This window comes from Ceratotherium simum, chromosome 9 (genome assembly GCF_057802395.1).
Source record: "Ceratotherium simum simum isolate JZ-2026a chromosome 9, ASM5780239v1, whole genome shotgun sequence".
NCBI classification, from domain to species: Eukaryota; Metazoa; Chordata; class Mammalia; order Perissodactyla; family Rhinocerotidae; genus Ceratotherium; species Ceratotherium simum.
The window spans coordinates 78,793,447-78,807,124 of NC_141908.1; the positions used below are offsets into that span (position 1 = coordinate 78,793,447).

General features: G+C 39.0%; 1 protein-coding gene across 5 annotated transcripts in view; it reads right to left on the minus strand.

Moving 5' to 3' along the window:
- The window catches only part of ICA1L (islet cell autoantigen 1 like), a 70,350-nt gene extending 57,680 nt beyond the window's left edge, over positions 1–12,670 (minus strand). The window contains exons 1-2 of one of the 5 annotated variants that reach the window (XM_087435638.1): positions 12,095–12,349; positions 11,456–11,579 (exon numbers count right to left, since the gene is read on the minus strand). Coding sequence is in view for 2 of the 5 variants with exons in the window: in XM_087435642.1 (XP_087291768.1) it covers positions 11,856–11,980 (125 nt within the window). In the remaining 3 variants the exon portion in view is untranslated. Of the gene's footprint in view, positions 1–11,455; positions 11,726–11,855; positions 12,075–12,094; positions 12,350–12,480 lie in introns of those variants that run through there. The other 4 variants (XM_087435641.1, XM_087435636.1, XM_087435642.1 and 1 more) reach the window with 4 other exon arrangements.
- Positions 12,671–13,678: the final 1,008 nt, after the last annotated feature.

Here is a 13,678-nt window from a genome sequence, read left to right on the forward strand (position 1 = left end):
CCGAAAGACTTGCTCAACTCAGGGTTGCCACAAACCTTCAATTTGTAAAAAATGCACAATAAAGCAGAGCGTAATAACAAGGTATGCCTGTATTTTATTTATTATCACTATGCAATGCTAGCAACCCCTTACTCAAAGGTGATAGTCATTCATTCATGTATTGTTAAATATATATTAAGTACTTACACTTTTATGTAGTGATTTTACTTATTTGCAACCCACTAAAACAACTGTAGAGGATTAAACCAAAAAAGTAATCTAGCAACTCATAAGTATGGAGAGAATAAGTATAGTAACAAGAGCACGTGAGAAACTTCAATAAATTTTGGAAGGCAATAGAAAAAGTAGTAACCTAAGCAACTAACAGAAATGCTAATGAGAAGTGAGTCAATTACACTACAGAATATCTGAAAGACTCACCATTTGGAAGTAGAAGAATTCACTGAAGTCTGTATACAGATGGCTAGACCCTGAGGCCCCTCCCTAATCAGTGTCACTCAATGGGAGTTGAAGAAATTGAACCAGAAAAGCTCTGGACAGGGCATACCAGCAAAGCAGAGGGCTTGGCCTCAAAACAAAATGATTAAGTGAAAGTCTACAGACTGAATCACTGAATGTCAAGCTCTTTTCCTCTTCCTCACTCATCATGGCAAAGCTTTCACAAACATACACATACACACACACACCTCTCCACTCTTCAGAAAAGACTGGAACATTCTTTCCTCTGGAAAAAATTAAAAGCTCCAGAGAAAAGGAATATGTCATTTGGACATTCTAAAAGGATAGATCTTTGCCTATTCACCGTAAAGCAAAATTCACAGCTGACAAGCTCGCTCATACACACAAAGCTTCCAATTAACTTTGTTATAGTTTTACTCTTAAAAATAAATGCAGGGGCTGGCCCGGTGGTGTAGTGGCTAAGTTCGCGTGCTCCACTTCGGTGGCCCAGGGTTCGTAGGTTCAGATCTCACGTGCGGACCTATGCAGCGTTTATCAAGCCATGCTGTGGCAGGTATCCCACATATAAAGTAGAGGGAGATTGGCACAGATGTTAGCCCACGGCCAATCTTCCTTAGCAAAAAAAGAGGAGGATTGGCAATAGATGTTAGCTCAGGGTTAATCTTCCTCACACACACACACACAAAATAAATGCAAAGCCAAAGATTACCAGATATCTTAGGAAAGTCTTCTGACCTAAACCAACAAACAGAGAAAAGAAAGCAGCTGAGAGGAAACAAAGACAACATAGGGAGGAAAACCAAACAAGACGTAACCCTCTAATAATAACCTCAGAGAGAAAGATACTCCTTCCATGAAAAAAACAACAGACTATCACTCAGAAAGGAATAATAAAAGAATAAGAAAGAACCTTGGGGGAAAAAATAGGATACTGAACTTTCTTTTTAATTTAATAAAAGGGTTGAAAAATAAACAAATAGAAAGTAGAACCACAAAAAAGGTAAGAAAATTAGAGACAGTCCAAGAAGTCCAATGTTTGACTAAAGAGTCTTCTAAAGGGAGGAAATAATTGAAGAAATTTTCCTATAACTGAAAGACACAAATCTCCACACAAAAAGAGATTTATTCCAAAATGCATCATTGTGAACTTTCAGGAAACCAGGGATAAAAGGATCATGAAAGTTTTAAGAGAGAAAAAACAGATCACATACAAAGCAGTAGGAGTCAGAATAAGAGCAGATTTTTCAAAAGCAGCAATGCAAGACAGAAGACCAAAGTCCAGTCCAGAAGAGCAATGAAGGCAAGGCCCAAGATGACAGCTGCACAGAGCAAGCAGCTCAGACTCAAGCAGGAAGACGAAGGACTGTGGAAAGGAGATTTCTAGGAAACATAACTGGTATGTTTGAGCATGTTATTCGTAGTCATGTAGCAGAAACGTCAGAGCAACTGGGGAAAAAAATCAATGGTATTCAGAAAATTAGGTAAATAAGAAAAAAGCTATTATTAACTCCAATAAAAATGAAGGGAAAGGATATTCAAAAAAGGAGGCCTGCTTATAGCGCACTATTGACTAAGTTGTTTCAATACTTAACAGTTCACAGTAGTGTAAACACTTACTTGATTTAATAAAAATCGTAACATAGCTATACTGCGGGAGGACGAGAGGGGACAGTGGTGGTGAAGGATAGCTAAGTCCTCGTGTGCCACATGGAAAGTAAGCAGATAATGCCTTGAACTAATAAATCAAACAGCAGCATATAAACACGTGATTTAGAAGTATGGCGGGAAATAGCAGAGGAAACAGAAGGGTTGAAGGTAGCTGCTACTGGAGATTGGAACTGGGGCAGGAATGGCAGACTGCTTTCACACACTATAGTCCTTTAATATTTGACTTTTTTTTTGAGAAAGATTGGCCCTGTGCTACCACCTGTTGCCAATCTTCCTCTTTTTCTTTTTTTTTCCCTCCCCAAAGCCCCAGTACATAGTTGTGTGTCATAGTTGTAGAGTTGTAGCTCTTCTATATGGGACGCTGCCTCAGCATGGCTTGACGAGCGATGAGTAGGTCCGTGCCCAGGATCCGAACTGGCAAACCTGGGCCACCAAAGTGGAATGTGCAAACTTACCCGATACGCCATGGGGCTGGCCCCATTATTTGACTTTTAAACATCATGTATGCATACAACTTTAATAAAATAACGATTATTTTGAAAAATAAACCTGAAGGTAAATCTTACTAATTAAAACAGAATGGTACTGGCACCAGAACACATAGAGCAGTGTGAACAAACGGGAAAAAAAATCCACAGAAAGACCAAAACATATAAAAGAATTTAGTATATGATCGACGTATTAACTTCCTATGGCTGCTGTAACAAATTACAAACTTGGTGGCTTAAAACAATGGAAATTTATTCTCTCACAGTTCTGGGGGCCAGAAATTCGACATCAGGTGTTAGCAGGGCTGCACCCTCTGGGAGACTCTGGGGGAACACATTCCTTCTTTCTTGCAGCTTCTGGCGGCTGCAGGCCGTCCTTGGCTAGTGGCCACGTAATTCCTATCTCTGCCTCTGTCTTCACATGGCTTCTCCTCTGTGTAAGTGTTTAACCTCCCTCTGCCTCTCTCTAAAATAAGGACACTTGTGGGCCGGCTCCGTGGCTTAGCGGTTAAGTGCGCGCGCTCTGATGCTGGCGGCCCGGGTTCGGATCCCGGGAGCGCCCCGAGGCACCACTTCTCCGTCCAACGTGAGGCCGAGTCCCACGTACAGCAACTAGAAGGATGTGAACCTATGACATACAACTATCTACTGGGGCTTTGGGGGGAAAAAACTGAATAAATAAAATCTTTAAAATAAGGACACTTGTGATGGCATTTAGGACTCTCCCAAGTAATCCAGAATAATCTCATCTCAAAATCCTTAGCTCAGTCACATCTGCAAACACTTTACTGTAGGAAGTAACATTCATAGACTCCAGGGATTAGGACCTGTTTTCTTTGGGGGTCACATTCAGCCCACTACAGTCAATGTGGCATTTCAAATCAGTGAGAAAGGGATATATTATTCAATAACTATTGTTGTGACAATTAACCATCTATTTGAAAAAAAGTGTTTGATTCTTAGATGGTCCAAAATTTAAATGTTAAAACCTTATAAAAGGGCTGGCCCGGTGGAGTAGAGGTTAAGTTTGCACATTCCACTTCAGTGGCTCGAGGTTCGCTGGTTTGGATCCTGGGCACCCACCTACTCACTGCTATCAAGCCATGCTGAGGCGGCGTCCCACATAGAAAAGCTACAACTCTACAACTATGACACCCAACTAGGTACTGGGGCTTTGGGGAGAAAGAAAAGAAAAGAAAAAAAAAAAGGGGAAGATTGGCAACAGATGTTAGCACAGGGCCAATCTTCCTCAAAAAAAAAAAAAAACCCTTATAACAATACCATGTGAAAATATATGTGCGAGTTCTACAAACTTGGGGTCAGAAACCTTTCTAATGTGATACCAGGCACAGAAATCATGCAGGACATCATAAAAATTTTAAATTTATATGACAAAATGGGCCACAAGCAAAATTTGATAAGAAGTAACTGGGTAAGATAAGATATGAAGAAGAAGAAGTTAATAATTTTAAATTAAAGAATTCATAACTCAATAGTGAAAAGACAAACTTACAAATTGAAAAACAAGGGCAAAATAAGAATAGGCAATTCACAAAAGAACTTCAAAAGTCCAGTGAATACTGTACACAAAAATGTTATTTAACCTCTTTTCTAACTAAAGAAGCAAAAATGAAAGAAAAATATGTTCATCTGTCAGATGAGCAATGATTAAAAAGATTAACAGCTTCTGGGAAAAAAGAGGGAATGAGCATATGTTTGCATAACTCCTTTCCCTGACCAAAATATGACCAAAATTAGAGACGGAAACTCCTGTGCAAGATGGCCACATCTCATGGCACTGACGCCAATGAATAACTGTCAGATACAATGAAGTTTGCATCACAGTTAAAGAGGATGTCCAAATCCGATCTAATCTCAAGCAGATTGGTCTGGGGAAACCGGGTCCCGAAGAACAATACAAATAATCAATCGCTAACTTGAAAACACGAGTCCTTCAAGACACAGTAACCAGACTTATGGAAGCAATAGACAGCATTCTACTTGGTGCCTATCTCCCTATCACAGGGTAGTAAAGAATACTACTGAAGAAGGGATCATGATGTTTAAGGTGGGGAATGCTTCTTTTCAACTGCTCTGGTTTCCATGAGGAGGGATTTTCCGTAAATATTCCTAATCTCTCCCCCCTTCTCCCTTAAGTGTGAAACCTGACTGGTGAGTTTACCATTGGTCCACATTTCTTGATTGGGTAGAGCTAATTTATCAAAAGTCTTAAAATCAGGGAATTTAGTTTGTTTTTTAACCTCTTACCCACCACTTGTGACGTAATCAGTGTGAGGCAAAAGTCTTAGGTAAGTGCGTCTATTATGAAGACCCAAACTTTACTTTGGGTGGGCTATTCCAAGTCTGGATTGGAGGACAGAAGAATAAGAACACTGATTCCATACACATCCTCCAATAGCTCTCTCAGTAGTAAGCCTGACATTTTATCTCCATCTGCCTAGCTCCTTTGACTATTTTGAATCTCTGGAACCAATGATTAACACACACTGTGGGAAACTGCTTAGAGAGAACACATGAAAACTGTCACCCAGCAGTCAATTAAAGAACAGAGATCACGATGATGCATCCAGTCTCCTATCTCAGCCTCTAATGCAGTTATTCCAATGGCCAATGCGAGGGGGTTAAGAAGACTCCATTTACACCGCTCTTGGGCAAAGAGCAGGCCAGAATAGAACTGCCCCTTTCAACAATAAATAACATGCAAAACAAATAACATGAAAAAGTAGCACTGCAAGAAAAGGAGGAGGAACCATATCGTAAAAAAGAGAAAAAATATATACATTTGAAGAACCATAAAATATAGAAGTTTAAAGAAAACCTGCTCTGCGTGCAGCTAAATAGAACATAACTCCACAAAACAGATTTTTAAAAAGAGCTGAAGAAAATAAAAGATATAACAAAAAAGAAGAGAAGAAAAACCCCAGAACTTGAAACTATATTAGAAACAACTCCAAGTACATAGATACTTCAGAAAACCAAGTTAATAACATGGATGACAAACTCGGAAAAATCATTCAGAATGAAGATTACAAGATAAAGGTGGTTAAAGTCAAAGTGGTTGGACAGAAGAAAGATGACAGACAGATTCAGAAGATAAACAATTGAGATCTAACACACAAGCAATACTCTTGGACAGAGAGAGACTGCTGGAACGGCCAAAATATTCAAGGACATACAGCTGAAAATTGAAAGGGCTAACCATGTTCCAGGAAAAATTAACAGAGAATGATGAAGACTACGACATTATTACGGAATGTTGCTGAATTTTAAGGATAAAGAAAGAATGCCATTAGCATCTAGACAGAAGAAACAGGGCCACCTGCAAATTAAATAATTTATGCTGGCCTCAGACAACTCCTCAGCAACATTAGATAATGGATAAAAGGGAGTACTGTGTACAGTGCTGAGGGAAAAAGAATATGACATGGAATTTTCTACTTAGCTGGAATATTATTTTAATAGATATGTAACATTCCATTTTATGGATGTACTATAATTAATTTAACTGGTCTATTATTGATGGATATTTAGATTGTTTCCAGAATTTTATTATTTCAAACCATACTGCAATGAATAAACATATATGTATTATTTAAAATACATGAAGTACACCTATGAGATAAATTCCTGGAAGTATAATGGCTGAATCAAAGGGTGGACGCATTTAAAAATATTTTTCATGGGGCTGGCTGGTGGTGCAAGCGGTTGGGTGTGCGCACTCTGCTGCAGCGGCCCGAGGTTCCAGGTTCGGATCCCAGGCACGCACTGACACACCGCTTGTTGAGCCGTGCTGTGGTGGCATCCCAAATAAAGTGGAGGAAGATGGCCACAGATGTTAGCTCAGGGCCAGTCTTCCTCAAGAAAAAAGGGGAGGATTGGCATCAGATGTTAGCTCAGGGCTGGTCCTCCTCACAAAAAAAAAAAAATTTTTCATTTTACTAAATTGTCCTCCATAGATATTGTACCAATTTTTATGCCCACCAGTAATGTAGGAAAATACTTAGTCACCACAACTCGTTAACACATTGTGTTATTAAATTTTCTGATCTTTGCCAACCTTATAGATAAAAAATTATTTTTTGGTAAAGTAATAATTTGCAATTATCTTACCATATTTCATCAAATTGAAGACACCACCATTTGAAAGGTGACCATTATTTTATGTACCTCTATATAAGAAAAAGAGCTACAAATTAAACTTTCAAATCATCAATTTTCAGATACATAAAAAGTTCAGATTTCAGAAATGATGTCAGAGATGTGAAAATATGAACAAGTGCTTCTTAGGATCAATGAAATACAGCATTTGAGTAAGGCTGAGTGTCTAGAAAGGTTTTTTAGATATGCAAGCATCAGGAATACAGCACCCATGAACCCCTCCTAAAACTGATAAAACAAAACAACAAAACAAAAATTATTTGAAGCCACAATCCATACAACTAAAATATATTTAAAATCAAGAATTTATAAAATGAAGAAATTATGAAAAGGGTTAGCAATGAGCATTTAATTCAGTTAAATCTAACTGATTATAACAAACAAAACAGAATTTAATTGTTTTAACTGTTAAAATAATTGATACATAATGCAAAAATAAGAAAAATTTGATGAAAATCACCTGGGACAAAAATTCTAGAACGTACCATTAAAATGTTAGTGAGAAAAAAAGTATGATAAATTCTTCATGTTTCATGATAAAAAGGCATTTAATAAAATTTAACATCCATTCTTGATATTTTAAAAAGAAATCTTTCAATAAAACAGAAATATACAGCTTCTACCTTAATGGGAGGCGCGCACACATGCGCGCACACACACAAATGCCGCCATAATGCTTAATGGTAAAACACCAAGAGCTTTCACATTAAAGCAAGGAACAATACCAAGGAAGCCCACCATTAATCTATTATTTAGCATTGTTCTAGAAGTGCTAAACGATATAGTGGGACTAAAAAAAGAAATGAGGGATTAATATCAAAATGGAGGAGGCTAAAGTATCATTTTACACATGATGTGATTGTATACTTGGAACACGTCAGACAATTCATTGAGAAATTATTAGAAGCAACAAGATCTTTTAAGAAGGTAGCTGGTTATAAAATTAATATACAAAATCGAGCAGTTTTCCTATTAATTTCCAAAAAATAAACAGAAAATATAATGCAAGAAAAAATGCATCCCAATTAAAATTCCTAGGAATAAATTCAACATCGAGTAACTCACATGAAGAAAAGTAAAACAGAAGACTTAAAAAAGAAAAGACATGCCCTGTTCTTGGATATGAAGACTTAAAGTAAAGAGGTCATTTGTCTCTAATCAACAATCAATCAATACATTCAATGTCATCTAAATCATTACCAAGAGGTTGTTTGCAATTCTTGTTACAAAGACAAATTGACTGTGAAACTCATTAGGAACACAAATGTAAAAATAACCAGGAAAAATCTAGAAAATAAGAGAACGAAGAGATTTTTAAGCAATATTAATTAAATTAGTATTGTACTGGTCTTCCGTTTCCACTTTAGAAAGTTGCAAGAGAACATCACTCCCATCCTAACGATGAGAATAAGGTAGATAACTACAAAATTATGTGTTTTCTTAAAGCCCACGAGAGAGCTGAGAGTGCAAAGAAAGCTAATGAACTAAAATCCAGAAAGTGACTAGCCCTACCTAGCACTTGACGCGCATGGCTGCTTTCACCTTTGGCAGAGCAGCAGGAAGAGGGCTAAGCTGCTCAACAAAACCACGGAGGCCAGCAGACAAGGGACTGCATCTTTAAGTCCTGAAAACAAAGTTAGCCAAGAATTCTGTATCTAATAGAAATATCCTTCAAAAACGAAAACAAAATAAAATTTCAGAGGTAAAAGCTGAAAGAATTTATCCCAAGCAGGCCTGTACTACCAAAATTCTAAACATTCTTTAGGGTGAAGGGAAATGATAACACACAGAAACTCAGTCCTCTTTAGCAAGAGAGAAATCAAAAAGGGTAAATATACTGATAGACACAGAGGATTTTTTTAAAATTACATATATACATGCATCTTTAAATTTCACTAAAAGATTGATTCTTTAAATTAAAAATAATGAAAATATAAAGCATATGTAGAAGTAATATATATGATAACAGTACAAAGATGAGAAGATGGTTATTGGAAGTATAAATTGTAATATTCTTACATTGTTCATGAAGTACTAGAATACACGTGAAAATAGGCTGTGATAAGTTCAAGATGCGTATTGTAATCTCTAGCACAACCAATAGAAAAAGAACACAAAGAGGCAAAATGAAAAAGTCAAGAGAGGAGGAAAAAAAAAGAATATTTTTTAAAAAACTCAATTCACTCAAAAGAAGGCAGGAAAGAGGACCAATGAGTAAGCGGGAAAAGAGAAGAAAAAGAGGACCAAAGAGTAAATGGGAAAATAGAAAAAGAACACCAATACACTTAATGCAAACTCAGAAAAAATTACAAAAATATAAATGGACTATATAACACTATTAAAAGGCAGAGATCGTAAGACTGGATAAACAAGTAAAACCCAACTATATGCAGTTTATAAGAAACACACTTTAAACATAAATAGACAGATGAGTTAAAAGGAAAAGGAGAGAAAAAGATACAAGGCAACAGTAAGCTTATATGGATGTCAGACAAAACAGGCTTCTAGGTAAAAAGTATTTTCAAAGATAGACATTTCAGAATAATAAAAGGGTCAATTTATCAAAAAGACATAGCCATCTTAAATGTGTAGGTGACTAACAACAAAGCTACCAAATAAGAAAAAAAAGTAACAGAACTAAAGGGAGAAACAGACAAATCTACAATCACAGATTTAACACTCTCTCCAGAGTAACTGACAGAATAAGGAGACATAGAAAAAGTGAAGATATAAAATGTTTGAGCAACACTCTCAACCAACTTGACCTAATTGATATTTATAGACCATTCCACCCACCACCAGCCAAATACACATTTTTCCCCCAAAGGTAACTGGAACATTCCACCCAGACAGACCATAGGCTAGGCAGAAAAAAGAAAAACCTTCAACAAATGTAAAGGTATTGAAATAATACAGAGTATGTTCTCTCACAACATCACAAATTTAGAAATCAACAGCAATCATCTATCTAAGACACTTCCCAAATATTTGGAAATAAAATAACACATCTAAATAAATAATGGATCCAAGAAATCACAGAAAAATCTTAAAATATTTTTCACTAAATGATAATGAAAACACTCAAATTTGTAGGATGCAGCTAAAGCATGCTTAGAAGAAAACTCACAGCTTTAAATGCCCATATGAAAAGAAGAAAGGTATAAAATCAATTATTTATGCTTCTACCTTCAGAAGTCAGAAAAAGAGCAAATTAAACCCAAAGTAGCAGAAACGAAATAAGAAAAATAAGAGTAGAAATCAGCGAAACAGAAAATAGGCAAATAAGAGAGAAAATCAACAAAGTCAAAAGTTGGTTCATTTGAAAAAATTATGAAAAGTGATAAGCTTCCAGCAAGACTGATCAAGAAGAAATAAAAATATGAATGAGCAATATCAGGTGGGCAGGAAGAGAATGGGTATGGGAGAAAAAGAACGTTAGCTTCATTGGGAATATTTTATTTCCTTATTTAAAAAGTACTTGAAAGAAATATGACACAAGGCTAACAGTTGCTAATGTTGGCTGTTGTAAATACGCTTCTGTATTGTGGTACTTTTGTCTTTGTTTTCATTTTTTTAATCTAAACTAAATCAACACAAAAAGAAATTTAAAAAATCTAAAAACTGTTATTAGCAAACAAGTCAACAATGACAAAATACTACTACTACTAATGATAATAATGGGTTACATAGAAGGCGACTAACTTTTAATGGTGAATATTGGACCCAAGCAGCAGTTTAAAAGTTTGACTTCAGAAAAAAAGGAAAAACTTACGGAATCAATGAAAAACAGACAAAATGGAAAAAAGGAATAAAGATATTATTAAATAACAAAAGCCAGTTCACTTGGGGAAATCTTCCCAGTTATAGACATATTTATTTATTTATTTATTTTTTTAAAGATTTTATTTATTTATTTTTTCTCCCCAAAGCCCCAGTAGATAGTTGTATGTCATAGTTGCACATCCTTCTAGTTGCTGTATGTGGGACGCGGCCTCAGCATGGCCGGAGAAGCAGCGCGCCGGTGTGAGCCCGGGATACGAACCCGGGTCGCCAGCAGTGGAGCGCGCTCACTTAACCACCAAGCCACGGGGCCGGCCCTATAGACATATTTAAAAGTCTTTCACACATCCCATCTGTTGTTAATGAACATAAAAAGAAGAAAATTTTAAAGGAGGCACAGTTAGTACTGAAAAAAGTAAACTATAAAAGTAAAAATTTTAAATATAGGCTGTATCACACAATGAAATCACAAGGTTGGACAGCACAGTAGAACAAAACAATATAGTATGTTCTATATCCGATATTTAATATGTTATTTGGTCCTAGTTCAGTCACTGGTATAAATTTTGTTTCATAATAAATATTTCTAATAAAAATGTTTTCCTAGTTTTTCCACCAGTCTCATGTTTGTAGTTTTTGCCCTTGGACTGGCTGATTTCTGAATGCCTATCTAACTTTAAAATTATAATGTTTACCTGGCAATTATAATTACTGGTAATTAGACCAATGTCTTGCACATAACTGTTTCAATGCCTAGACGTACAATCATTCTGCACAATTAAATAAGTACAGAAATTTCAAAGAACACTTGGGTATGTCAGGCACAGACAACAAATATAAAACGATTAAAAATTTTGGTCATATAAAAAATATATACATACCGCTAGATGTTTATTTGGCCAATAAACGTATAATTAACTCCTGCTAAAGGATGAGGCACCTGTGGCTACTCCGTAAATACTGATGTGAAGATGATTAAAGTAATATCGCCTTACAGTACGTCGCCTGAGTCAGAATCAAATAAACCAATACATAAAACACTTAGAGAAAACCCAAAACCATGGATAAATGTCATCTTCCCAGTAAGCTATTTCACAGTGACGCACAGTTTATAATAGCTTTCATGCTCTGTGCATCAAGATCATCTATTACATGAAAAATAATCCCACCCCCTCTACCGGCAAACCCACGGCATCGCGGGTTGCTTGCCAGGATGGATTTTTTCCCCTCTCCATCTTTCTCAGGGCATCAGGTATCCGACCAGTGACATCATTCGGGCACCTGACCAGATGCTCCGCGTTTCCACAAGCCGCATCGGTGCGTGCGGCTGGCTTTAAGGCCTTGGGATTTGTGCCCAGAAGCCCTCGGGAGCTCGTGCATTCCGCTGTTCGCCTTAAACCGCACATTTACTTATGTTTTGTTTTTACCAATCGCTGTCCACTTAGTTTCTAAAGAATTCCCATTACAAACTAATGACATCAAAATAAGCACAACATAAAAGGAGGTCAGCAGGAAAGCACCTGAAGGCTGTGAGCATCTGCCTCTACTGGAAGCGACCTCCACCTTCGAGCGAAATCACCCCAACGAGCCTCAGGCCGCCGCTCACGGGGGCCACCGGGCGGGCGCGGGCGGGAGCTCCCTCGGTCCCGAGAGGACCCGGCCACGCCAGACCCGCTCCTGCCCGTTCTGGCGGCAGAGAGGCCGCAGGAGCTCGGCCCAGGGCCTCGTCCAGGAGGGGGCCGCAGGGCCGGCTCCCCGGGAGGCCGGCGAGGCCCGGAGGGACAGCGCGCGCGCGTGCCGGCGCTCCCGCCGCGCCCCCGCCCTGGGGCGTCGCCATGGGAACCGCGGCTTTGGCCTCCGGGCCCCGCCGCCCGGGAAGGGGCCCCGGGGAGCCGCGGACGCTCACCGCCGCCGGAGCCGCCGCGCCGCTCCGCTCCGCTCCGCCGCCGCCTCGGGTCGCCCTGGGCCGCGCGGAGGGGCGTCCCGCGCCCGTTCCCGCCGCCGCCGCCCGCGAGCCCCTGACGCCGCCGTCCGCTCCCGCAGCCCGCTCCCCTCCGCCCGGTGCGTGCAGTGTCGGCCCCGGCTGCGGCGGCGGGAGATTCAAACCCGGCGGCCGCGCTCACGCCCCGCAGGCTCCGGCCTACCCGCCGGGAGCCCTCTGTTCCTTCTTCCCCGGATTCCTCTGTACTTAATAAAGTGAATGACAACCCCAGGCCGGTCCGCACAGCAGAGCAAGGAACCGAGTCGAGACCCCTGGGGCATGGGTACGTGGGAGGGATTCTCGGCGCGGGGCCCTCCCGCCTCCTCCGAGCCCCCTGCACATGCCGGGCCCTCGGGGCCACCCCTGCAGGCTATAGGCTTCTGAGCCTCGGTCATTCCTGAGTCCTCGCGCGCTTCTCATACCAGAGCCGGCGCGCGGGAAATGCTCTCGTGCTGTTTAACTCTTATGTAAAGGTTTAGAGAGGATTAAGTTAACTGTTAATAACTGACCTCAAATGCACATACACGTAGCCATAATTTGTTGTCATAAATGAGTCTTCGAGAGTAAAAGGTAAAATTTGAGCCTAAAAACCTCAGGAAAAAATTGGAAATAAGGCAAAAGTAAAACTATATTACTGGTGGAAGATAATTTAAATTGAAAGCGCTTTCTTTTTAAAGGTGACTCAAAAAATATCAGCTTTCCTAAAACTTTATGAAATATGAATTAATTAAAACTGTGACATATAGGCTAGCAAGGAAAAAAGCTTACACATGAGGTGATAACTAAAGTCTGTATGATCATAGAAGGCATAAAGATGGGGTGAGATTCTAGAATATTATAACAAAGTACTTAGCTTGAAAACCTGAAAAAAGTAGTTTTAGAAAAGGAAAAAGGGGAGGCTAATTTATACTAGAGTTAATTGTGGTATGGCTTTTTTTTTTTTTTTTTTTTTTTTAAGGAAAGAAACCACAGCTTTCCTCAGATTCTCAAAGTCCAGATCCTTGAAAGGGCCAGAATTAGCATTTGGCAAATATGATGATTGCTGTACTTCCTCAGATCTTTCCTGACTCACTCATGCTAAGTTTGACGTCCCTACTAAGGGCATGCCTCTACTCTGAACAAC